This window comes from Bison bison, unplaced genomic scaffold, assembly GCF_000754665.1.
Source record: "Bison bison bison isolate TAMUID 2011002044 unplaced genomic scaffold, Bison_UMD1.0 scf7180017864068, whole genome shotgun sequence".
NCBI lineage: Eukaryota > Metazoa > Chordata > Mammalia > Artiodactyla > Bovidae > Bison > Bison bison.
The window spans coordinates 2,642,423-2,667,519 of record NW_011494640.1 but is presented as its reverse complement, the minus strand read 5'-3'; the positions used below and the strand labels follow the sequence as shown (position 1 = coordinate 2,667,519).

Here is a 25,097-nt window from a genome sequence, read left to right as displayed (position 1 = left end):
CAAAGAGAAAGATTAAAGATTAATTTAAATCCATTTTTTAAAAGGAAAAATATAAAAATTAAGTCATATTTTCAGGAGAGGATGGACTGTTTACATTTAGAAACTAGCAGGCAGAGATGGTCGGATGGCATCACCGACTCGATGGACTTGAGTTTGAGCAAGCTCCAGGAGTTGTTGAAGGACAGGGAAGCCTGGCGTGCTGCAGTCCACGGGGTCGCAAAGAGTCAGACACAACTGAGCGACTGAACTGAACTGATTATTTCTGAATGTCTTAAGATCAGGAGAGTGAATTAACAACACACTTTTAGGGTTGCATTGAGACCTGGGCCCCATCTTAGCGTTGTCTCCTCTTGTCTCCTCTCAGAGAGTACACGCTGGATGTCTACCGCCTCTCTTCTGTGGTCACACAGCACGATGCCAAAAAAGCTGGAGCTGAGGTGGTAAAGCAGGTGGAGCACCCTCTGCTGAGTGGCCTGCTGTACCCTGGGCTGCAGGTATGTGGGGGGGTGGAGTCACCTATGACCTTTTCTGCTCTGATTGTAACTACTAGTGACAAACCTCTCTTTCAGCCCCAGTTAGACCAATGTCCTAGCTGTTCCTTTAGCTTGCCGGAGGCCTTCCTTCCCCCGATAGCCCCTCCCCCAGACTTCTGGGCCACTCTTTGACTTCTTCCCCTACCTCTCTGTCCTTTAAAACGCTTCTCATCTCACATAACTTCTTACAGTAACCATGATCCCTTAATTGAAGAACATTAATTTCAGAGTGATGAGTGAAAATAAATTTAGGCATGATCCTATTTCCCATTAAGCAAAACAAACACATCATATTTCATGTGTGTGCATTTTTGTATGAGCATGGAGAAAGCATGGAAAAATTCAAACCAGCTATTGATACTGGTTATTAGCTCAGGAAGATGGGGTGAAAATGTTGATACTTTTCTCTTCCCTTGTATATTTCTCTAATGTTTGATATCAAGTCATACAAACTACTGTATATAAAATAAACAAGGTCCTTCTCTATAGCCCAGGGAACTATATTCAATATCTAGAATAACCTATAATAGAAAATAATCTGAGAAAGAATATATGTATATATGCGTAAAACTGAATCACTTTGCTATATGTCAGAAACTATATTGTAAATCAACTGAACTTTAATGAAATACATTAAAATTTTAAAAATAAATAATTTTTTTTTAAACTTGAAAGAAAAGAAAAGTCTTCTCTTGGTCAGGAACTCTAGATCTGTACTGTCCATTATGGTAGCCTCTTGTCATAGTCATACGTGGCTACTGAAGTAATTAAAATTTTAGTTTTCCAGTCCTACTGGCTATATTTTAGGTTGCTCACAAGCCACAAGAGGCTAACCTGTTGGACAGCACAAGTGTGGAACAGATTCACCCTCACCAAAAGTTCTATTAGACAGTGCTGTTCTGTGTCCTGTTTGCTTACCTTTCTCTTCCTCTCCTTCCTCTTCCCCCCACATCCAATCAGAAACTAAATTTTATTAATCCTACTTCTTAAAAATCTCTTGAATTCATTGTTGCTCTATATCACCACCAACTTGAAAATGAAAGTCGCTCCGTCGTGTCTGACTCTTTGCAACTCTGTGGACTATACAGTCCGTGGAATTCTCCAGGCCAGAATACTGAAGTAGATAGCCTTTCCCTTCTCCAGGGGATCTTCCCAACCCAGGGATCGAACCCAGGTCTCCTGCGTTGCAGGTGGATTCTTTACCAGCTGAGCCACAAGGGAAGCCCCCTCACCAACTTCGTTCATTGTTATTTCTTACCTGGACACTCACAGCAGCTTTCTAGCTTTTGTCTTTGTCTCCAGCCCTCAGGCCACAACTCTGCACTCTGCCGTCTCACTGGTGTGATTTTCTGCAGTACGTGAATTGTGGTTCTTCCCTCCTTAAAAATCATTCAGTGGCCAGTATGATGCTTGGTAGCCTCACATGACATTCAGTGTCCTGACCAACTTTTCTAACCTCATCACTCACCACTTCCCACATCCCTTGGAGTTTATGCTTTTTCAGACTGACTCAGTCATAGTTTCCTTAAATATTTCACACCCCTGTGCCTTCTCATATTCTGTTTCCTCTCCTTGGTGAAAAACATCTATATGTTCATCAGAACCAATCTCAGCCCACAGTCTGATTCTAGGAAGCCTTCACCACCACCAGGCTGAACAGATAGAGATAATCATTTCTTTGTGTTAGCATGTTCCTTAAATGAACATGTAAGTTAGCCCTTGTCATGTTGTATTGAAATGACCTGTTTATGTGTCTTTCTCCTGCCGGGGTCCAGCCCTAGCAGGATCCAAGGGTACCCTCAGGATGGATGGTGTCAGCGAATGAATGACACGAGGAGGCCAAGCTTTGGTGAGCGAGGCCCATAACTTTATTTTCAAAAGGAGCTTTTATACCCTAATTTGTACATAGATGGAAATGAAAGATGCAAGGTCATGCAGAGTCAGCCCAAACACTCCAGCAGTTTTGCCCTTATTGAAACCAGGATTTTTTTTTGTATGCCTTTCCATAAACAAGGGTCTTATGCTATGTACATTATCTTCTGGCCTGGAGGCCTGTTGACATTTTATGACCCTTTTTTGATAAAGGTTGATCAACCAGAAAACTTGTTTTCCCTGGAAGTGTTTTTTCTTTATATCTCTAATCTGTGTCAGCCTCAGAAAGTACTAAACAGTTACATTCTCATGGAGCAAAGGTGCAATGGGTCACAACAAAGAAAGAACTTATTAGCTCAAAGGTCTGATGTGGTTAATACCAAGGCTACTACTTGTTTCTCTTACATTCCAACTACATTAACTAATGCACTCCCAGGTGCACAATGGATAAGAGATATGGGAACTTGGCAGCAAGCATTGGCCCAGTAATGAAGCCCTTTGCCAGTACTATTCTAATAATTTTTCACCCCTCAAAGGGCTCTATGCCCATTAGGACTTTTAGAATGCTTAGGCTTCCCGTGCCTTTCATGGTTGGGAAGTTGTGAACAATCATGTGCGTTAGTTGTAAGAGTAAGGAAAAACCTGTCAAGCAAGCTAGAATGCCAACAGAGGGGTTAGAATAGAAATATTCCTTTCATGTCCAGGAGACTTATCAACTTAGAGCCATAAGTTGATTTTCTCCAGAGAAAGGTGGTCGGGGATAGCCCCCTGCTAATATCAGAAGAGTGGTTGAAAGGCATAATTACTTAGTAAACAGTAGACAGACAGATTTTGGTTTCAGGGTAGATGCTCTAGCAGGTCCAGGGAATCCCTTGAGTCCTGATCCGCCTTTGCCTGTCAGGTCTTTTCCACATGACCTTTGTCATGGGTGGGGTCTCCCGTGGTGGCTCCCAGCATTCTCCCCAGCTAGTTAATTGACTTCATGAAGGCAGAGTATGGGTCTGGGTCTGACTCACATCCACAGGGTTGGCACTAGGCCTGGCATATAATAAGTGATAGTAACTGTTTATTTACTAATTCAGTCTTGCCCCTTTTTTCTGAGCTCTCACAGCACTTGCTTCTTAATGCCAGTTATTTGACACTTGTCCCAGGCTGCCTCATTAATTGGGTACCTTTGATGTGAGTATAGTTTTGTCTTTTTCCTTTCCTTCCTTTCCCTACAGGATCATGAGCTTCCTGAGAGCAGAGACTCTTCTAATTTTTTAACCCTATAGTATCCACATGGAGTGGAGTTCACAGCAGGCACTCAGCAAATGTGTGTCCAGCTCTTGAAGCCAGCAGGAAGACTGAGTGTTGCTTATTTGCTTCCTGGTTTACTTTTTGAAAATTCTAATGGTTTTCAAAAGTTTCTGATTTCTTAGACCCATGTTGAAGAAATACAGTAGGAGTTTATGCTCATGTATTTCTTTCCACAGGCCTTGGATGAAGAGTACTTGAAAGTGGATGCCCAGTTTGGAGGTGTTGATCAGAGAAAGATTTTCACCTTTGCAGAGAAGGTTAGTGTCCTCTTTCTTGTCTTTTTTCTCTTGAGTTGCAGAGGTATATGTTAGAGTTTCTTTCTTTGTTTCTCTTTACTTTGTTTTATGTTTTTCTGGGTCAGGTCTTAGTTGTAGCTTGTGGGATCTTCGTTGCAGTGTGCAGGCTCCAGAGCACGTGGGCTCTCCAGTGGCACATGGGCTCAGTGGTTGCATCTCACAGGCTTATTTGCCCTGCAGCATGTGGGATCTTGGTTCCCCAATTAGGGATCAAACTCACATCTGCCGCATTGGAAGGCAAATTCTTAACCACTGGAACACTAGAGAAGTCCACATTAGAGTTTCTTGAATGTGCCAGTCCCAGCAATCATATGATATGGTAGGTATTATTCTCCTTATTTTGCAGATAAGTAAACTGAGTGTAGACAATAAAAAAGATGTCCAGTATCACACAGTTAGTGACTGAGCAGGAACTAGCATTCACGTCTGTCTAACTAAAAAGCCTGTACTCTTGCTGCCACCAAGAAGCTGCCCTCAGACCTGTTGGATTTTCTTCTTCTTTTATTTCCCACCCCCGCTTTTTTTTTCTTCTTGCCTAATAGCTCAGTTTCCAGGGAAAGGCACCACCAGATAGAACTACTGTTCTTTCCCAGAGCATTTGGTCCATATTTCTCTGAATCTTACATAAACCATTTGTCTCTGAAATGAGGTTTAACAGGGTTTAGAAGAGGAAATCAGCACAAACCCCTAATAGTTCTTTTCTGGGAAATAACTTGAATAAGTTGAAAAGGGCTTTTGAGAAGTGGTTGGTATTTTTGAAAGCTTCTCAAAACCTCATGTTGGCAAGGGAGTAGAGAAAATACTGCCAGTGAAAATGTAAATTCCTGATGGGTGATTTGATGCCTCTAAAGTGTTTCTACACTTTGTCCTAATAATAATTATACAAATGGGTCCTCAGGAAATAATTTTTAAAGTGCAACTTGGTTGGAGTGGGGACAGGGGGAGTGTGTAGCTTGGGAGTTCCCTGGTGGTTAGGATTTGGCATTTCCACTGCTGGGGCCCAGGTTTAATCCTTGGTTGGGGAACTGAGATTGTGCAAGCCATGCTGAGTGGCCAGAATCCTAAAATTTTTTAAAGTAAAAAATTTTTTTAATTAAAAAAATAAAAGTGCAACTTGAGTTCTGTATGGAAGTATTTATCATGTTATCAATTTAAAGCCCACTCTAGTATTCTTGCCTGGACAATTCCATGGACAGAGGAGCTTGGTGGGGTACAGTCCATGAGGTTGGAAAGAGTCAGACATGACTGAGCACACACACCACAATTTAGAGCACAACTTAGAAATAAATTAGTATTCAGTGGCAAGGGATTAGTTGAATATGTTAAGATAAACCCTCCAGTGGGATAAAACATTTTTAAAAATATTTTACTTATTTATTTATTTGACTGCGCTGGGTCTTAGTACAGCATGTAGGGTCTAGTTCCCTGACTAGGGATTGAACCTGGGTCTCCTGAATTGGAAGTGCACTGTCTCAGCCGCTGGACCATCAAGGAAGTCCCTATATACCATTTTTTAATGGTTTTTGGATATATTTAATAAATGTTTACAATGTAAGGTTTTTACTATTATTGAAGTATTTTCTATTCCATTTTATCTGTTAAATTTTTTTTTAAAGAAGAAAAAAGGGTTTTAATTGTAGCAAAATACAAAACAAAGCAGTGTTATAGCAACTAGTACATGTAAGAGGTATGCAAGGCACTTAGCATAGAAACAGCAAGAAGTCTTATCCATGTAAAGAAATTCTATATATATGTATAGACGGTCCCCTGGAGGAGGGCATGGCAGCCCACTCCAATATTCTTGCCTGGAGAATCCCATGGACAGATGAGTCTGGCAGGCTACAGGCCATGGAGTCACAGAGTTGGACACGACTGAAGCGACTTAGCACAGCATAGCATGCATATATATACACACGCATACAAAATAAATTAGCATATTGTTAGAAGTCAGCCATGTAAAAAATAGATATATGTGTGTGTATATATATATATTTTCAAATATATTTTCTCTAAGAATATTTTTTTCTTGACTTTTTTTTCTTAATATATATTTTATGAAGTATAGTTGGCTTACTTTTTAATCAAACCTTTTATTATTCCAACAGAGATACAGCTGATGGCCCATTTTTATATGACTTAGAAGCTCTAAGAATGGTTTTTGTATTTTTTTTAAGGGTTGTAAAAAAAATGAAAAAAGATAAGCAATAGAGACTATATATCACCCAGCAACCCTAAAATATTTACTGTCTGACCTTTTACAGTAAAGTTTTGCCCAGCCCTGTCCTAGAGATTACATGTCCTTGTAATTCATTATAGTTAGATGTTTTTACCACTTCCCAACAATGCAGTTGGGAACAGTTGGAACTTCCCAACAGTTTTACCTTATTCAATGCCCTGCTGCCCTTTGTGCTATTGTCATATATTTTAGTTTTATGTATATTTTAAATCCCAAAGACCTGTTTATAATGGTTTTCTAAACAGTCAGTTTTCACGTATATTTACCACCACTTACCCTTCCTGATGGGCTTCCCTGGTGGCTTAGCCAGGTAAAGAACCCACCTGCTAATGCAGGAGACACTGGTTCGATCCCTGGGTCAGGAAGATCCCCTGGAGAAGGAAATGGCAACCCTCTTCAGTATTCTTGCCTGGGAAGTCCCATGAACAGAGGAGCTGTGATGGGCTACAGTCCTTGGGGTCTTGAAAGTCAGACATGACTAAACAACAACAACCACCCTTTCTGATACTGTTGATTCCTTCTTTCGGTTTTGTGCTTCCATCCGAGATCAGTTTCCTTCAGCCTGAAGACTCCTTTGTATTTTGTGTCTGCAATGCAGGTCTCTCAGTAAGGAGTTCTTATAGCTTTCTTTTTATCTGAGAACATGTTTGTTTGTTTTTTGTTTTTTTTTACTGTCTTATTTTGTTTGTTTGGTAGGTTTTTAAAGAATATTTATTTATTTGGCTGTATTGGGTCTTAATGGCTTCCCTGGTGGTTCAGCAGTAAAGAATCTGCCTGTAATGCAGAACACGCAGGTTCAATCCCTGGGTCAGGAAGTTTCCCTGGAGGAGCGCATGGCAGCCCACTTCAGTACTCTTGCCTGGAGAATCCCATGGACTGAGGGAGGAGCCTGGCAGGCTATAGTCCACAGGGTTGCAAAGAGTTGAACATGACTGAAGTGACTAAGCACGCACACACGCACATTGGGTCTTAGTTTAAACATGTGGATCTTTGTTGTGGCAGGTGGGCAGGACATTGGTTTTCCATCCAGAGATCTAACTCTGAACTTGTATCCCCGTTTTTGTTCCTCTGTGTTTTAGTTGGATATTATCTGTTGACTTTTCTTTGTGTTCAGTAATCCTGTCTTTTGTTGAATCCATCCAGTATTGTACTGTGCCATTTTAGAACTTGCATTTGTTTGGTGTTTTTTTTAAATAGATGCCAGTTCTCTTTTATATTCCTCCATCTTTTATCCATTTCATTCATCTTTTCCTTTATTTCTTTTAACACACCAATTATAGTTATTCTGACATCCTGATCTGCTTGTTCTAGTATCTGGATTGTTCCTTTGTCTGGTTTTATTGACTCTTTCCTCTTGTCTGTCCATCACTTTTTTTCTGCTTCCCATTTCTTGTAATTTTTTATTGTATCAGGGACACCATAAATATGCTATGGTTGCTCTCAGTGCTGTGTTTTCTGTAGGCTATTAAATTACTGACTCATCACTTTGATCCTGTCAAGGGTGGATTTTAGGCTTTGTAGAATAGGTCTATTTCAGTTTGCTCTTACTCCTATGAGGTAAACCTTATCTTAGGATGTGGTCTTTCTGGGGTCTCAAACTAAAATGAAACCTCAGGGTGTTCACAAAGCCCTCTGTGGTTTGATTGAACCTAAACTTCAACTTCTGCCTCCCCAGCACTGTACAGCCCCTAAAATTTGCTCAAGTCTCCAACCTCCCAGAGCCTGTTCTCTGCTGGGCTTCCCTATGTCTCTCTGAATTCTGGCACAGTTGTGATTCAATTAAGAAAGCAATGGAGGGGCTTCCCTGGTGGTCCAGTGGTTAAGAATCTGTCTTGCAACGCAAGGGACACTGGTTTGATCCCTGGTCCGGGAAGGTTCCACGTGCCATGGAGCAACTAAGTCTGTGTGCCACGACCCCTGAGCCCATGCACTGCAACTACTGAAGCCCATGTACCTAGAGCTTGTGCTCCACAGCAAGAGAAGCCACCACAATGAGAACCCCTTGCATCGCAACAAAAAGGAGCCCCCACGTGTTGCAACTAGAGAAGGCCTGCATACAGCAACAAAGACCCACTACAGTCAAAAATAAATAAATAAAAAAATTTTTAAAAGAAAGCATTGGAGCACTTTGGGATTTTTGGAGGTCCTCTTCACTCTGGCTGCTGCTAAGTCGCTTCAGTCGTGTCCAACTCTGTGCAACCCCATAGACGGCAGCCTACCAGGCTCCTCCATCCCTGGGATTCTCCAGGCAAGAATACTGGAGCGGGTTGCCATTTCCTTCTCCAATGCATGAAAGTGAAAAGTGAAAATGAAGTTGCTCAGTCGTGTCCGACTTAACAACCCCATGGACTGCAGCCTACCAGGCTCCTCCGTCCATGGGATTTTCCAGGCAAGAGTACTGGAGTGGGGTGCCATTGCCTTCTCGCTTCACTCTGGAACCCTTTCCAAATCCTTAGCCTCCTTACATCCTCTGTCTCCTCTGCTTAGTCAAGACTGCTGCTCTCTGCTTGGTCTCTTTCTCAGCACTGTTTGAAAACAAAAATGCCCTCAAGGAGAAAGCCAGGGTGGGTATGGGCTCGCCTCGCTTCCCTACTCTCCTCATTTGTAGCCCCACACTGGTTGCTATCTAATAGAGTTGTTTACGGTGGGTAGAGCAAGTCCAATAGGTTCATGATGTAATATTAATAGACAGTAGGGAAAAAAAGCTTTGTTCATATTATGATCACCATTGAAAAGTTATATATTCAGTAGAAAAAAAGATTGGAAGGCATATATCAAACTGTTAAGTGAAAGGCCAGGTTAGATGAGATTGGAGCACTGAGGAGGAATTTATACTAACATCTGCTTTTGTGTGTTTCTTTCTAACTCCTTAGTACCTCCCTGCACTTGGTTACTCAAAACGAATCCATCTGATGAATCCTATGGTTCCAGGATTAACTGGCAGCAAAATGAGCTCTTCAGAAGAGGTAGGTTACGAGCTCTGACTTGAGTTGAGAAATCTTTAGCAAAAGATAAAGAAATTGAGGACTAGATAGAAAAGTAACCTGGCTAACTAAAACACACAAATATTTAAGTTATAAGAAATCTTAAGTTATCCAGTTAATTCCACTGATTCTTGAGTATTGAAGCAGTCCTGATGGGATCCAATTATAATTTTAAGTTTTACTGCTACTAATAAGAAGTACAAGCAAAAGTAGTTTCTTCAGCCATACAACTATGACAGAGTACAGCCTTATTAATGAGAAGGCTACAGTTGCATTTCACCCAGTAACATATTTTTTTATTTAGTTTTTAATTTATTTTAGAGTATAATTGATTCACAGTGTTGTGTTTCAGGTATACAGCAAAGTGATTTAGTTATATATATATATCCATTCTTTTTCAGATTTTTTTCCCACGTAAGTTATTACAGAATATTGGGAAGAGTTGCCTGTGCTATGCAGTAGGTCCTTGTTCATACCAGTTAGCACTTTGATTCTTACGGTGATATTTAATATGATGGTTTTGATAAATATGGTGTCTTAACATTTAAAAGTTCTGCTTGGGGAAGGTACACTTTTGTTCTGATCACTAAGGGCACAGAGTAGAAGAATTGGTAGAACCCAAAGATGTGGAAGTTTGGGTTCTGGGTTCACAAACATGGCTGATCTTTAGAATCACCTAGGGAACTTTTATAAAAGAGAGTATGTGTAGAGTAAGGCCCTGTCCTTAGAGATTCTTTTTTTTTTTAATATTTATTTATCTATTTGGCAGTGCCAGGTCTTAGTTGCCGCACACGGGATCTTTGATCTTTGTTACAGCTTGTGAACTCTCAGTTGCAGCATGTGGGATCCAGTTCCCTGACCAGGGATTGAATCCAGCCCCGCCCTGCATTGGGCGCACTGATAAAGTGGTTCTGGGGAACAACTCAAGGAATCTTATTTTCTTTCACAGCCTACTAGTTGATTCAAATTGAAGTCATTTTTGGACATTCATCTAGTTCTTCAAGTCTGATTTCTGGATTATCCTATTGGCACCCCACTCCAGTACTCTTGCCTGGAATATCCCATGGATGGAGGAGCCTGGAAGGCTGCATGCAGTCCATGGGGTCGCTGAGGGTCGAACATGACTGAGCGACCTCACTTTCACTTTTCACTTTCATGTATTGGAGAAGGAAATGGCAACCCACTCCAGTGTTCTTGCCTGGAGAATCCCAGGGATGGGGAAGCCTGGTGGGCTGCCGTCTATGGGGTCACACAGAGTCGGACATGACTGAAGTGACTTAGCAATTAGCAATAGCAACCATGTCTTCATCCTAGAAATAGCACCAGCATCAGTTCCAAAACGTGACTGCATCAGAACCACATGGAGAGCTTTTAAAAATGCAAATGCCTGGGTGAACCCCCAAGAAGTTTTGATTTATTAGCTTTGGGTGGGGCCCAGTAGTTTATGTTATTTTAAGCACCCCAGGTGATTCACATCCAGTCCTATGTTGATTGAGCTTGGTAACCACTGGACACAAAAGAGCATGAGCTCACTCACTCCAAAATAGGAAACAAAGCCTATTGCCCTATAAAGGACAAAGGCTTTAAATAATACCTGGTGTTGGTGACTGCCGGGAAACGTCTCCTCACACATGGCGGATGGCAATGTCACTTGGTGTATGCCTGTCGGAAAACAGTTTAGGGCCCAGCAGTGTTTGGTACCTTAAGGAAGTAATCCTAGAGAAGGCAAGAGGACCTCTGCAAAGAGGTTCGTTGTAGCATTGTAGTTTGTAAAGATGAGAGCAAATCTGACAGTTTAGAAACTGCTAAATAAATTATATTGTCACTAAAAATTAGGAATATAATACAACATAAAATCTGCAATTGAAAACTAGGTAGCCACTCAGAAGTACTTATGATATAGTCCCAAGGACATTTATTCTCCAGATACAAATTTGCGACGATTCCGTATGCTACAAACAAGGCCTGGGAAGAACAGAGAAAAATTAAAATATTTTTATGTATTATAGTGAGTGGTCCTTGACTCCAGTTAATTCTGCTCTTATTAAAGTCATTTAATGTTTACATCTTTGTCCAAAAAATTAAAATACAGATGAGTTGAGCGTATTCTCATTTTCAACCACAAGAGGTCCTCCTCTCCTCCCTGGCTTCTAGGAGTCCAAGATTGATCTGCTTGATCGGAAAGAGGATGTAAAGAAAAAACTGAAGAAGGCCTTCTGTGAGCCAGGGAATGTGGAGAACAACGGCGTTCTGGCCTTCATCAGACATGTCCTCTTTCCTCTCAAGTCTGGTAAGATACTCCCTGTTTTCTTCTCAGAGTTTAGGCTGAAATAGGAAAACCGGTGCTGGGTCATCCCTGTGGCTTGTCAGAGTCTTCCTCCGGAGACTGGCTTCTCTGATTCTCTGCTCTGATTTCTCATATGTTAATGTGTGATTGAAGTGGGGATATCATTGAGATGTCTGTGTGTTTGTTACCAGAGTACCTTCTAAGTGGGGTGTCATGGTGGGCATGAGTGGTAGAAATGAAGGGGGCAGGCATGGGGAGTAGAGAAATACAAAGAGATGTAAGACACAATTGTTTCCCCTGAGCTTGGATGCTAGCTGGGTATACAACACTCCCACTCATCCAGTTTAAAAAACAATAAAATACTGTACAATTAAGTTTAAAATACATGGCAGGAACTACAAATACATGTTTGGGCCAGGGATGCTGACTCGCCATTGTCTGTGAGTTTTTTGGCATGGATTGTTTTTCTTACAGAGTTTGTGATCCTTCGAGATGAAAAATGGGGTGGAAACAAAACCTACACAGCTTACTTGGACCTGGAAAAGGACTTTGCTGATGAGGTAATACGAGAGGAGGATAATCCCCACTGAACTCATTCTGACAAACCCCTCCGTGTGGCCTCACCAAGTTTCTGTCTGCCATAGGGCTCTGTCAGGATGATCTTGAGGCTGTGTATTATGTTAATGGCTCAGATGAGGATTCAGATGGCTCGTGGAGTAGATTAGCAAATGGCAGAAAGCTAGTATGTTGGTGTCTTAATCACTCTGCAAAGGACTTAACCTGGAATGAAGGACCAAACCCGACAAGATGAAGCATTTCAGGTACCAAATCAAGGTTCAGAAAAGAGACATGACTATAAAAGAACAGAAGAGAGAATACTGTTCATTTTGACAGTTTAACAAAAGACCTACTAGGTGCCCATGTGTTTGGCACCATGCTAGGGGCTGACATTACAAAGAGGATTAAATCTTCGTGAAGCTCATAGTCCATAGGCGAGGATGACGTGTAAATAAATGTCATTTACTGCTTACTGTACCATGTATGCATGGTCCAGTAATAGAACGGGAGGAAGTGACTAACTGGCTGTCAGGGAAAGCTTTGTGGAGGGGATAATGTTCACACACCATCTCACTCATTAGGGGTTCTTCAGGAAACCCATGAGGGAATTCATTGTGTGAGACATGGTAAGAGGAAGCAGTGTGGTATCTAGAGACTCACAAGTGGTTTAGAGTCTGACTGGAGTCTGCAAGGCGAGGGGCCACTGTGGGAGAGGAAGACAGGGCCAGATGATAAAGGAAAGGAGTAATGACTGTATATAGTGGATGAAATGGGGGTCTTGACTGGCTCCGAACGTGGGCCGAATCGGCAGTATGACAGGGCTATCAGAAATGTTCATGAGGTCTTGGCCTCATCGTCAGAAATGCAGAGTTCAGACCGGGGGGTTGATCATCCAGTTCTCTGATGTTCTGAGTACCTTTGGTAAGATGCATGTGCTCATCTGCACTAACACAGTTGCCACTGGCCATTTTGGTTGTGTTGGACTTTTTGTGAGGTTTTTTGTCAAATAAACCTCACAAAAATAAATTTTGTAATGTTCATTTGACAATCTGGAGTGTATTGATGGGGAGAGGAAGGATGCCATGATAGGGAACAGGTTGCAAACCAGGTCATAAAGCACAAGCTGGAAGAACCAGGCATGTTGAACTGGGATGCAAGGATGTGTTCACCTGTCCTCAAACCCAAGGACTCTCCTGAGTTAGGGGTGAGTTTTCTTCCTGTGGCAACAGAGGGCTGAACCAGGACTGCAGATGCAGACTGCAGGGAGGCTTGCTTAAGCTTGAAGAACTTTGTAATGACCCCAGTTGTGTGGTGATGGACAGGACTGTCTTGCCTGACCTTGCATTCCCCATCGCTGAGGTGTTCAGGCAAAGGCCAGAGGACCACTGGAAGCAATGTCATATGAGAGTTTGAGCATCCAGTGGAAGAAAAGACTTAGTGACCTCTGAGTTCTGAGGTTCCTTCAGGCCCATTTTTGGGATATTTGGCAGCTGTTGCTCTGAAACCCTCTGTCTGCAGCCTGAGGCAGGCCACAGAACCCACACTCAACTCTTCAATCTCATGAGCAGTCCTTTGTGGGAATGATAAGAAGGCTTCCCTGGCGGCTCAGATGGTAAAGAATCTGTCTACAAAGCAGGAGACCCAGGTTCAATCCCTGGGTCAGGAAGATCCCCTGGAGAAGGGAATGGCTACACATTGCAGTCTTCTTGCCTGGAAAGCCCCATGGACAGAGGAGCCTGGTAGGCTGCAGTCCACGGGGTCGCAGAGTCAGACACGACTGACTGACACTTTCATTTTGTTCCACTAAGAAGTAATGGAAGAAGTGTTTCTGAGAAAGAGCCTGACAACATAACCAGCAGCACTTCCTATGACAGTGGACATGTTCTTATCTGCACTGACACAGTTGCCCCTGGCCACGTGTGACCAGTACAACAGAGGAACTGAATTCTAACTTAGATTTAAATATCTGCATGCGGCTTGTGGCCACCGTATTGGACAGTGCAGGGCTAAAGCTTTTCTTTTGTTAAAAAGGAAGGACTTCCCTGGTGGTCCAGTGGTTAGGACTTGGTTCTAGAACCAGGTTCAACCCCTCATCAGGAACTAGATCCCACATGCTACACGGTGTGGCCAACAGCAACAAAAACACCATTCCCGAGAAAATGAAGGAGTAACATCAGAAACAAAAACATAGGTGTTTTATTACATGTATTCATACCTGAGGGGCATCTGTCAGAATACCTTAGAAGATCCTTTCGGGCCAGATTTAGGATGTAAAGGTTCTAGTCATGGGACTCGAGAAAAAAAATGGAATTACTAAGCTCCTCCCATGTACTAGCACTACACATCATTTTCACCCACGTTAAGTGATTTCATCCTCATTCCGACGCTGGAAGATACAAGTATTATTATTTTCATTTATTTTTTAAAGTGAAGAATCCAAAGCTCAGAGCGGTTAAGTGCCTGGTTTGAGGTCACCCAGCTAGCTGGGACTCTCACCCCAGGTGATTTATCTACAGAGTCTTTGTTCTTCCTTCTCACTCACTCATCTCCCCCCACCCCCCAGGCTGTCTGTAGCCCCCGGGTTCCCTGTGTGAATGTTTTCCCTGCATATAAATAATACCTGCTTTATGCCACTACTCAGCATATTGGAGGAATCTGAGTCATCCCAGGTGGCGCTAGTGGTAAAGAACCCACCTGCCAATGCAGGAGACTCAAAGTCTTGAGTTCAGTCCCTGGCTCAGGAAGATCCCCTGGAGAAGGGGACAAAAACCCACTGCAGTATTCTTACCTAGAGAATCCCATGGACAGAGGAGCCTGGCGGGCTACAGTCCATCTGGTTGCAGAGAATTGGACATAGCTGAGCGACTTAGCACGCACAGTGAAATTTGACTAATTAGAAACATTTAGCCTCTACAAACTCTCAAGTTAGTATGGAATTCAGTGTCAGAAGACCTAGGTCTCTGACAAACTAGATAACCTTGTGAACCTGTGTCCCCGTCTCTGCTCTTCCGGCTTCACAAGGTTGTTCTAAGGTTCAAATAAGACTGCTGGGAAAACACCGTGCATTCCATCCGCACATTTTTCTTAGTAGATCCAGGTGTCCTGTGCGCCTTCTCACCTGGCCTTGCACACTTGCAGGTTGTCCACCCTGGAGACCTCAAGAATTCTGTTGAAGTTGCCCTGAACAAGTTGCTGGATCCCATCCGGGAGAAGTTTAATACCCCTGCTCTGAAGAAACTGTCCAGCGCTGCCTACCCAGATCCCTCAAAGCAGAGTAAGGCCAGCTGGGGAGGGGCCCGGGAAGGGGGGTCTGTGGGGGCTGCTGACATGAGAGAGCATGAGAGACATGTAGAGAGCCTGTCAGTGCCTCAGAAAAGGGTTTGTCTTCAGTTCAGGCCCAAGAAGCCAGGAGGGTCTGAAATGCAGGAATGTCATGCCCCATTGACTGCTGGAATGGAAAACTCCAGTCATCTTGACTTTGGTTTTGTCGGTACCACGAAGCAATTTTGCTGTTGTTTTAATCACTAAGTCATGACTGACTCTTTTGGGACACCATGGACTGTAGCCCCACCAGACTCCTCTGTCCACGGGATTTCCCAGGCAAGAATCCTGGAGGGGGATGCCATTCCCTCCTCCAGGGGATCGTCCCGACTCAGGGATCAAACCCGCGTCGCCTGCATTGGCAGTGGGTGCACCGCTGAGCCGCCTGAAGCGGTTACACCCTGCTGGCAGTGCTACTGTACGACGCATGCCCTGGTCCTTTGACGAAACCCACGTCTTCAGTTAGGGAAAGAGGCTGCATTAGACCCTGAGGCTGACGTAGCTGCTCAGGCAGGGCCTGCACAGCTCCTTAGGGAAGCCGATCTCTAGATTGGCCCAGTTCCCTTCTACGTTTCCCTGACTGGCTCTTAGTCAACCAGCCATGTAGCCACGAAGCTGAGATGTTAACAACAGTGTTAACATTGATAACACTTTCCTCCCAGAAAAGGCTCGGTACTTACATATGGAACATGGGAATGGCGGCAAAGCTACACCAACCCCTCCTCTTCCCTCCAGCCTAATACCTGAGGGGGAGAGTGGTAAAATCTGGTACTTCTCTTCTCAGCAGCGGCCGCCTCTGTTTCAATTCAGTGGGTGGATTCTGGGGATTCTGCACTAAGTCCTGCCCGTGTCCTCATTTGAGGCCATCAGCAGCTGACCTGTCGTGGGAAGGAGGAGAGCTCTGAGCCTTGGGTTCTTCTCATCTCCAGAGCCAGCTGTCAAAGGCCCTGCCAAGAATTCGGAGCCAGAGGAGGTCATCCCATCCCGGCTGGATATCCGTGTGGGGAAAGTCATTAGTGTGGACGAGGTACTCATTTTCCACCACGTCCTGGAGAGGCAGACACAGGTCAGGTTTGTCTGCTTCCATCTGGAGGAAACCTGGCCTGGGAGGGAGAGCAACATCCCTTAGGTCATACTGCAAGTCAGCGCCTAAGCATCTAGTTCCAGGCGTCAGGCTTTTCCCCTGGCCATCTCTGGACCTTATGCAACCAAACACAGCCAGGAACTCAGTAAAGAGCGGATGTTAGTCAGAAGGAACTTGTTTATCTATCACATCCAGTCTGATGGACTCACCTGGTGTCTCCCAGCTTGTCTGGACTAGTTGCAGGCCTTATCATTGATGAGCTACTTTGTCCTTCCCTGTCCCCACCCCAGAAAATGGTGAAGGGAGAAAGAAGGACTTCCTCTTTCCCAGAGGCAGAAAGCTTTGTAGCCAGTGGCCTAGGACCAGTGGTCTGGGTATTTTTTTCTCCCAGTATATATTTGCTTTTCACCATATAGACCAACCACCAAAACTATCTTCAAAGAGCTGCTGATGCTCTTGTTTCAGATGGTGAAGCCGGTAGCTGTCCCCCATCTTCCAGTCCCCCCCAGGATTGGGGTTGATTTCCAGTGCACATTTGGCCATAAGGATGGTCACCCAGCCACTCCAGGCCATTTTAATCTCTGTTAGAGACTCCTTTCACCTCTAACACACGTAATTAGCCTCATGTTACTCAAATCTGGCTCTTTGGGGCCCCTTCTCATGTCTGCTATCTGAGACCTGGAGAGTTAGCTCTAGAGGGTTCCTCTTGGGGCCCCTGTAGGGAGTGGATGCCCCTTTCTGGAGCCAGAGGACTCGCCAAGCCCCATGATCTGTTCCACTGGGATACTCTCCAAGACTTGACATCTCTTGTGGCAGCACCCAGATGCAGACAGCCTGTATGTGGAGAAGATTGATGTGGGGGAAGCTGAGCCACGGACTGTGGTGAGCGGCCTGGTGCAGTTTGTGCCCAAGGAGGAACTGCAGGACAGGCTGGTGGTGGTGCTGTGCAATCTGAAACCCCAGAAGATGAGAGGAGTCGAGTCCCAAGGCATGCTCCTGTGTGCTTCTGTGTGAGTGAGAACTGGGGGGCTAGAGGGCCTTGGGAGGCCAGGAAGAGGGGGGTGGCCCACATGCTGCCCTTCCACATGCCAGGTGGAAGCCCTGAGAACACTCCCCAAAAGAGGAATTACTTATTGTACAGGAACCGTGGATGAAGCACTTTACTTGAAGTTAACTATATTAAAATCGAAATCGAAGATTCAGAGCTATGTGCATGCTCGAGTCTGTCTACTAGTAATGGGTGAAGCCAGGATTCAAACCCAGTTCATTGGCTGTTACGTCATATCCCTTAAAAGCCCAAATTTTGGAAACTCTCCTGACATAGGATTTCAGTTGAGCCCTGGTTGACCCAGCGCTGGTAATGTCCAGAGATGTGGTCCAGCAGTGAGGAGCTCCTGGGGCTCTGGCATTGAGGGTACCCTAAATCCTATTAGAGCCCCTGAGGTAAAGGCCCCAGTGCTTTGGCCTCCACGGCGGCCGGAGGCCATCCATGGCCTCACTGTCTCACTGTGCTCTGTGTCCTTCCAGAGAAGGGGTAAACCGCAAGGTTGAGCCTCTAGACCCTCCTGCAGGCTCTGCTCCTGGTGAGCGAGTGTTTGTGAAGGGCTATGAGAAGGGCCAACCAGACGAAGAGCTGAAGCCCAAGAAGAAAGTCTTTGAGAAATTGCAGGTAACACGCTGCACTTTCCCCAGCTGGGCCTTCCTGCATGTAAGCCCCTCTCTTCCTTCATCCCAGCCTCTCAAATGAGGTGCCTGAGAGCCCACGGGCCCTCACAGGCACTGCGTGCTGACAGGCTGTTAGAGGCAGCATGTGAGGGACTGCAGCTGTTTCCTCGGTAGACTTTCAGTCTGTGATGGGAGATGATCCCCAGTTTATCTGGCATGGCCACACAGGGTCACCGGAAGTGATAGAGCCAGGACCAGAGCCCTCCTGGAGTCCTTCCTGCCCAGCCTGGTGTGAGAGCACTGATTCTCAGAGCACTGACTCGCATCACCTGCCCGGAATTCATTCATTCATTCAGCACCTATTGAGTCCCTAACATGTATGTGTGGCACTGTTCTAGGTGCTGGGGTTACATCACTGCATAAAGCAGCAGAGATTCACTCTCCTTATGCAGCTAAGTCACTGCATGTGTGGCTTTATCTAGTTAATACTTGGTTTCCTCAACAGACAAGTGTTTCTGGAGGGCTTTTAGAGTGGTTTCTACCTCTCTGTGCTCCTGCAAGTGACAACTGGCTTTGTCCACTCCCTCCTTTCCTAGTTTCCCAGGCTGGTTTTTTGAATCAACTTATTTTTTTCTGGCTATAAAATAAATTTTCATTGTAGAAATGTCTCAAATGTAGGGGGAACAAAACTAACATCTATAATTCTGCTGCCTACCGCTTCTGAAAAATGTCATTAGTGATTGGTTTCCTTCTGGACTTCTTTTATGTATAGTGATAATGTTTATATTGGTAGTTTGAGTCATACCATATTTTAATTCATTTTTTTTTAACTTTATGCCTCAAAAATTTACCCATCTTCTTAAATACTGAGGAGTGAGAATCATATATATATATAGTATAGTATCATAATGATCATTTCCAAAACCTTATTTGGACATTGAGGTTGTTCTCAGATTTTCACTTGGAATGCTACAGTAGATGTATTATACCAGTTGTTTGTACTTACTCATGATTGTTTTCTTAATCTAAATTCCTAAAGTGACCTTACCTTGGGCGAATGATAGGAGATGGAAGTTTTCACAAACTGCTCTCTTAGAGAAGTTGAGTCACCTTACACTCTAGTAGTACAAGAGTCTGTTTTCTTGCATTCCTGCCACCATCACTGTAATCACTTTTTTTTGTTATTTTTCTTGCCCAGGCTGACTTTAAAATTTCTGACGAGTGCATTGCACAGTGGAAGCAAACCAACTTCATGACCAAGCTGGGGTCCGTCTCCTGTAAATCGCTGAAAGGGGGGAACATCAGCTAGCCAACCTGGAGGCTTCCTCCCTTCTCTCATCATCCTCAGTCATGTGCTCTCTCCTTAATTTGCTCCGTCCATCACCTGCTTATCCATCTCCCAGGACACTGAAGCAGGACGTTCAGGACTCTCTTAGACACAAGACTTGGTGAGGGGCAGCTCAGCCTCCCTAGGATCCAGGAGCACCCTGTCTGCAGGGAGAGGCTGACCTGGGGAGTGATGAGGGCAGGGCAGCACAGGGAGTCCAGCCCTACCTTCTTCCCTTGGCAGCTGATCTGACAAATCTGGTTTCAATATAACGTAACTCAGAAAAAGTTTATGCCATAATCCTTCTAATTGGAAAAATATTGGTTTCCAGTTTTCCTAAAGTTATCACGGCAGTCATGTCTCTGGCTGGGATCTGGTGCCTGAACCAGGCTAATTACAGCCTCTCCCCAACAGGAAACTGTGGGATTTGAAAAGTGGAGGGAAGGGAAAACAGAGAACCTAGTGGTCTACCAAGTGGCTGGCAGCTTTCCCCCAGCATGCCAACTCTGAGGCTTGGCGCTGGGGGCAGGGCCTGCCCCGGGGCTCCTGGAATGTCCTTTGATCATGCTAGGTGGGGACACTCCCTGAACCAGCTTTGTGTTGTTGGATGGCACAGACTGGTTTTTTCTTCGGGGAGGGTGGGGTACTTCTCCATAAGCCATCTCAGAACCACTAAATGTCGCTGTCATAAATTCAAATAAAATATCTGAACAAGGGTGTGTGGATGGGACCTGTCTGTGAGCTGGACTAACTCAGGAGAGAACACAGTGTACAGCAGCTTCTGGGCTCCTCACCCTGCCTAGGGCTGCATGTATCTTGGACTTTTGAACCTGTAATGGGGCCATGGGTGGACTAGGCTGGACTGCAGATACCTTGACTTTCCCTTCAGCTGTGTTGAGCAGAAAAAGCTCACTTTGGGGTCCAGAACATTTTCCTTTCTAAATGTGGGGTGCATACCACCACCCTGACCCTCCCCATTAAGAAGCAGCAGCCACAGCCAAGTTTTAATCATTTAATTAACACCTTCGAATGAAATCCACACAGAGTTTTTCCATGTGTCTCACTCCGGCTTCAGGGCAGAGGGAACAGATTGTATAGACATATCAAAGACTCAAAAATTTAAAGAAATATATATATATATATATATACTTCTCTCTCTAACATTTTTATGGAAATTAAAAATCAGAGGCTTTTGGTCTCCATGTGCACTAGCTCAAGTTCATTTACCCCAGAGGACAAAGAAGGATTGCCTCTTGGGAGATCCTCCCTTCTCCTTTCAACTCTGTCCCACCCAGTGGGGAAACAAGCTCAGAGGACTAACTGAAGATAAGGAGTAACAAAGAGAGGGGAGGCAAAGAGACAGAAGGTGGGCTCCCTCTCAGCTCCAGCAGCTCTGTGGCTGCTGCCTAGGCTTGATGTCATGGAAGCTTTGGCCTGGTCCTAGTACCCCATTCCCAGGAGATTGGTCAAGAGCTCTGAGCAGAGCTGGTTTACCGACTGTCTTCCCCATCTTACCAGGCAGGGACAACACATACCCAGCGGGCACGGAAGAACACTGGTTTATAGCTGAAGAGAAGATGGTGGAGAAGGCCAGAGGAACCTGGGCTCTCCAACGACATCCCCTGTGTTCCCAGCTCTTGTTCTGGGAGAGGGTCAACCTGTCTCCTGGGTGGAGGAGAAGCAGCTAAAAAGGTTCCTTGTCCAGCTCAAGCCTGAGTCACTGTTGAAGAAAGAAGATCAATACAGAAGGGGTGACCCTGGTGACAGCCACACTGCAGCGGGAGGAAGCACTAGGGTCACCCCCATGGAACCTCGGAGGAAACTAGCTTACCAACATAGGTGGCACTGGTTGAAAATGGAAAAATCGCTAAGATTCCTGGAGAGATCAGTAGCAAGAGACTGACATCTACGGCGGGGGGGAACCACCCAGCCTGCCCCTAGGAGCATCAAGTGCCCCCTCTTTGACTAGGGAAAAGTCTGGAATAGAATGCACACTTGGCTTCCCATCCTGTCACTCAGCGTCAGCACCCTCCCCCAGTGGAACCACCTGCACTAACAGGCAGCTGCAGAAAGGACATGCACAGAGCAAAGGAAGGTCAGGATGAAATCCACAGGGCCAGGTCCCAGCCCACTGCCCAAAGAAGCTCTTCCCTGCCAGCCCCAGCCCCACCCTTTCATCCACGTCCTCAGTACTTCCTGCCAAGCTGAAAGGGACCCAGCTCTGCCATGGCCCATGGGCTCCTGCCTCTAAAGAGTCATGCTCGCACACCCCAACCTGGTCAAGTGAAATGGGGCCAAGTGACCCATGACATGACTCCCTGCTCTGTTCTCGGAGGGCAGGGTGAGCCTGTGAACCTCCCCTCTGGTGTTCTCCACCACCCATTTGGACCTTGACAGGCTCCCACTTCTGTCCCCTGCATGAAGCACCTGGCAGAACTAGAAGGCAGGAAGCTGGTTGGTGGTAAGTTGAGGCACAGGGGGACTAACCCCCGCTGCACCTTTTGTGCTTTGGAATGCCACAGCCCCAAGCCTGCCTCCAGCCTGGAGAAGCCTGTGGGAATACGACTTGCCTACCTCCAAGAACTAAGAAAAGGAGCAAACTAGATCAGAGGAGAGGGGGACAGGTTAGTCCCAGCCAAGGGCTGGCTGCTGGGGACTGATGCTGCTGCCATGTAAACAGGCCCTTGGAATGTGGCTTTACGGGCCCTGGGGAATGGACATGCAGCCACTTTTCAAAAGTGCTTTGATTCTGGACTACAGCATGTGCATGATTTGGATATGAACAAAAAGAAAAAGAGGTGCTGTGGTCCTCCATCTCTGTGGCCTTGAGGCCAGCAGGGGGCGCTGACATCCACTCCCACCAGCTACCTCCTCCAAGATGAGGCTAAGGCCAAGACTGAAGCAGCAGCTGCCAGAGGTGAGTCCATTCAGGAAAAGGCATGAGAGCTGGGTGACTTGGAGGACAGGATCCACACAGGCTTGCATAAATACCGAAGGCCGTGGAGGTTAAGGCTGCAGGCGTCCCCCCATTAGGTTAAGTGTCTGCCGTATCCTCTCATCCTCGGAGCCGCTCAGGTCCCTGAGAATGTATTCCTGGGATGGGTCAGCAGTACCAGCGAGGTGTCTGGTGGTCAGACCAGCTCTTTCTATGCGTCTGCAGAGGGCAAAGAAGGGACACTCAGCCAGGGGCTCCCGAGTTTGGTTCTGGCCACTAAGAGCCCAAGGCACATTCTCACCCCTTTGCTTTACTGACCATGCCAACAGCACAGGGCTCAACATTTTACAAATGCTCCCTCTGCCTCTATAAAGTATCACTCCTCACACTTCACAGTGAGGAACTCGAGGCCAGGATGGGTGGATAAAATGGCAGAGCTGGAATTCAAACTCAGTAGGTCTGACTCCAGAGACCCTCATACCAAACTCCTTCAGTGGAGCTCATCGGAGGTGACAGGTCACCTCCCAAGACACCCAAGACCAGAAAAACCTTCAAGATCAAGAGCAAGTCCCTAAGGGCAAAACTTCCGATACCTGTGTCCCGTGACCAGTGCTGGATTCCACACCCCACCCTTCCCAGCCCACTGTACCTGTACTAGGCGGGCCCAGCTTCTGCTCGTCCGGGCCCACCAGCTGCAAGACACTTCCGTTCTCTGCCAGCTCCTCCTTAGTCCTGTCCTCGGCATGGGGGAGCCCGTTGGTGGGAGGCGCAGTAAGGGGCTCAGCTCGAGGAAAGCTGGGGGAGGTGGGAAGGGGAATGCCCCCAGAAGGCTTGCGAGCCACAGGCGGGGGGGCCTTAGGTGTCTTCTTTGGGGCCTGGGGTGGCCGTTGCTCTGAGATGCTCCTTAGTTCAGCTACCAGGTTCCGCTGGAGGTCAGCCTGGGTCTCCGGGGACACAGGCCGCTCCAGCTGCAGCTTCTTAGTGCCCTTGGAGAAGATGAAGCTGGCCGTAGAGGCAGGGGACCGTGGCTCTGCCTCAGGTGGTCCATTGGGCTGGGCACCCAGAGGGCCTGTGCTGACAACCAGGTTAGAGGCCTTGAGCCGAACAGCTGCATGGAGCCCTGAGGAGGCGGCAGACGCAGGACTAGCCCGCCCTGACAGGGCCCTTCGGAGTGGCTTCTGGGGGGGTGATGGCCCCGATGCTGGATTTGGAGCCACCGTGGGAGCGCCCACAGAGCGCAGCCGAACCGTCTGCAGGAGTGAGGGTGTGACCAGGGGCGCACTGGCATCCTCCCGGGGAAGGCCCCCACCCTTGCTGCAGCCCACTGGCTCCTTCCGAGGGGCCTTGGCCAGAAGCCCTGCGACAGAGCCGGCAGCAGGTGGGGCGGGCGGGGCGGGAGGAGGGTCTGGGGTACCAGAGGACTGGTTCTGGAAGGAAACAGCAGGTAAGGAGGCCTCTGGGAGGGGTGAAGGGCCTGCGGGCTCAGGGCTAGCCACAGAGAAAAAGGCTTCCTCGGGTGGTGGGAAGTCGGCCATGGACAGGTCCTGCTCCTCTGGGGTAGGAGGCGGGGGAGGGGGCCAGTTGGGATCTTGGAGGAGCTCCTCAGCGGTCTCTGGGGCAGACAGGGCCCCCTCAACCACCTCTGGCTTCTTAGTGGGGGGTGGGGTGGTGATATGATGGGGGTGGGGATGGGAGGGGGTGACGTGGTCTTTGGAGGCAGCAGGAAATGCCTGAGGTGGGGTCAGGGATGTCTGGGGAGTGGGTGGGGACTCAGGACTGGCAGCAGTGGTAGAGACAGGCCCAGGGACTACAGCAGGAGCAAGGGCAACTTGGTTTGGACTCTTGGGCTTAGAGGGAGGTGGGGAGAAGGGGGCAGCCACCTTGGGGTGAGGAGGTATGACAAACCTGTCGCCCAGGGCAGTCGACATGTGAGGACCAGAGCGGTCTGAAGGTGCTGGATCAGAGGAAGAGGAACACAGAGAAGTGAGGGAGGAGGAGACGGAGGCCCCGGGAGATCGAAGGGAAGTGACACGTTCTGGTTTGGGGGGCTGGGCCTTGCCTGGGGAAGCAGGGGCCCCTGCTAGACCCTTGGGGGGAGGGTAGGGGTACCACTTTGGCTTGAGTATCCACTGGAGGGTGAGAGTGTCCGTTCCGGGGAACGTGGGGGGCGCCGGGAGCCACCCGGAGACAAGCCAGACACCCAGCCGCCTGCCGAGCTGGGTGGACAGTGCGGGGCCGCCATCCCTTCCGACCCTCCAGTGGTGGGCGGCCGGGGCGGCTGCAGCTGCTGCTTCCGCTCTGGCTTGGGAGGCAGCCCCAAGGGCCCATCAGGGACCGCCGAGCTGCGCTGATGGAGCGAGTGGGTCCGGCGGGGAGGCGGAGGGGGCCGCTTCAGCTTACGTAGGGACACGCTCCGGCCTGACAACTGGCCCCCGCTCCGAATGCTGACAGTGTCCGAGGCTTCAGCGGTGCTGCCCCCGCTGGGAGAGCCCCGCCCGCTGCCTCCCTGTGGAGGGGGCGCCACGCTACTGTTGGCCACGGAGCCCTCTGGCCGGCCCTCAGAGCCACCCTTAGAGGAGAGGGTGGAGCCATCAGACACAATGGTCTCGGAGGACTGAGAATGGCTCCAGGTGTCGCTGGAGGAGGAAGGGTGGCGGCTTCGGGGTCGCGGGCTGGAGACCGAGGAGAAGCGGCCCAGAG

The 25,097-nt window shown here is 47.0% G+C and overlaps 2 protein-coding genes across 2 annotated transcripts in view; one reads left to right on the top strand and one right to left on the bottom strand.

Moving 5' to 3' along the window:
• The window catches only part of YARS (tyrosyl-tRNA synthetase), a 32,169-nt gene extending 11,991 nt beyond the window's left edge, over positions 1-20,178 (top strand). Inside the window, exons 4-13 of the mRNA XM_010836924.1 lie at positions 365-494; positions 3,881-3,961; positions 9,110-9,202; positions 11,375-11,510; positions 11,982-12,067; positions 15,204-15,339; positions 16,316-16,413; positions 17,287-17,480; positions 17,998-18,139; positions 19,334-20,178. Coding sequence (XP_010835226.1) covers positions 365-494; positions 3,881-3,961; positions 9,110-9,202; positions 11,375-11,510; positions 11,982-12,067; positions 15,204-15,339; positions 16,316-16,413; positions 17,287-17,480; positions 17,998-18,139; positions 19,334-19,444 — 1,207 coding nt within the window. The 3' untranslated portion in view covers positions 19,445-20,178. The remainder of the gene's footprint in view (positions 1-364; positions 495-3,880; positions 3,962-9,109; positions 9,203-11,374; positions 11,511-11,981; positions 12,068-15,203; positions 15,340-16,315; positions 16,414-17,286; positions 17,481-17,997; positions 18,140-19,333) is intronic.
• A 282-nt stretch (positions 20,179-20,460) lies between these two features.
• KIAA1522 (KIAA1522 ortholog) overlaps positions 20,461-25,097 on the bottom strand; it is an 8,920-nt gene continuing 4,283 nt past the window's right edge. Inside the window, 3 exon segments of the mRNA XM_010836923.1 lie at positions 20,461-22,616; positions 23,047-24,495; positions 24,498-25,097. The exon segment at positions 24,498-25,097 is cut by the window's right edge and continues 20 nt beyond it. Of these exon segments, the coding sequence (XP_010835225.1) occupies positions 22,609-22,616; positions 23,047-24,495; positions 24,498-25,097 (2,057 nt within the window). The 3' untranslated portion in view covers positions 20,461-22,608.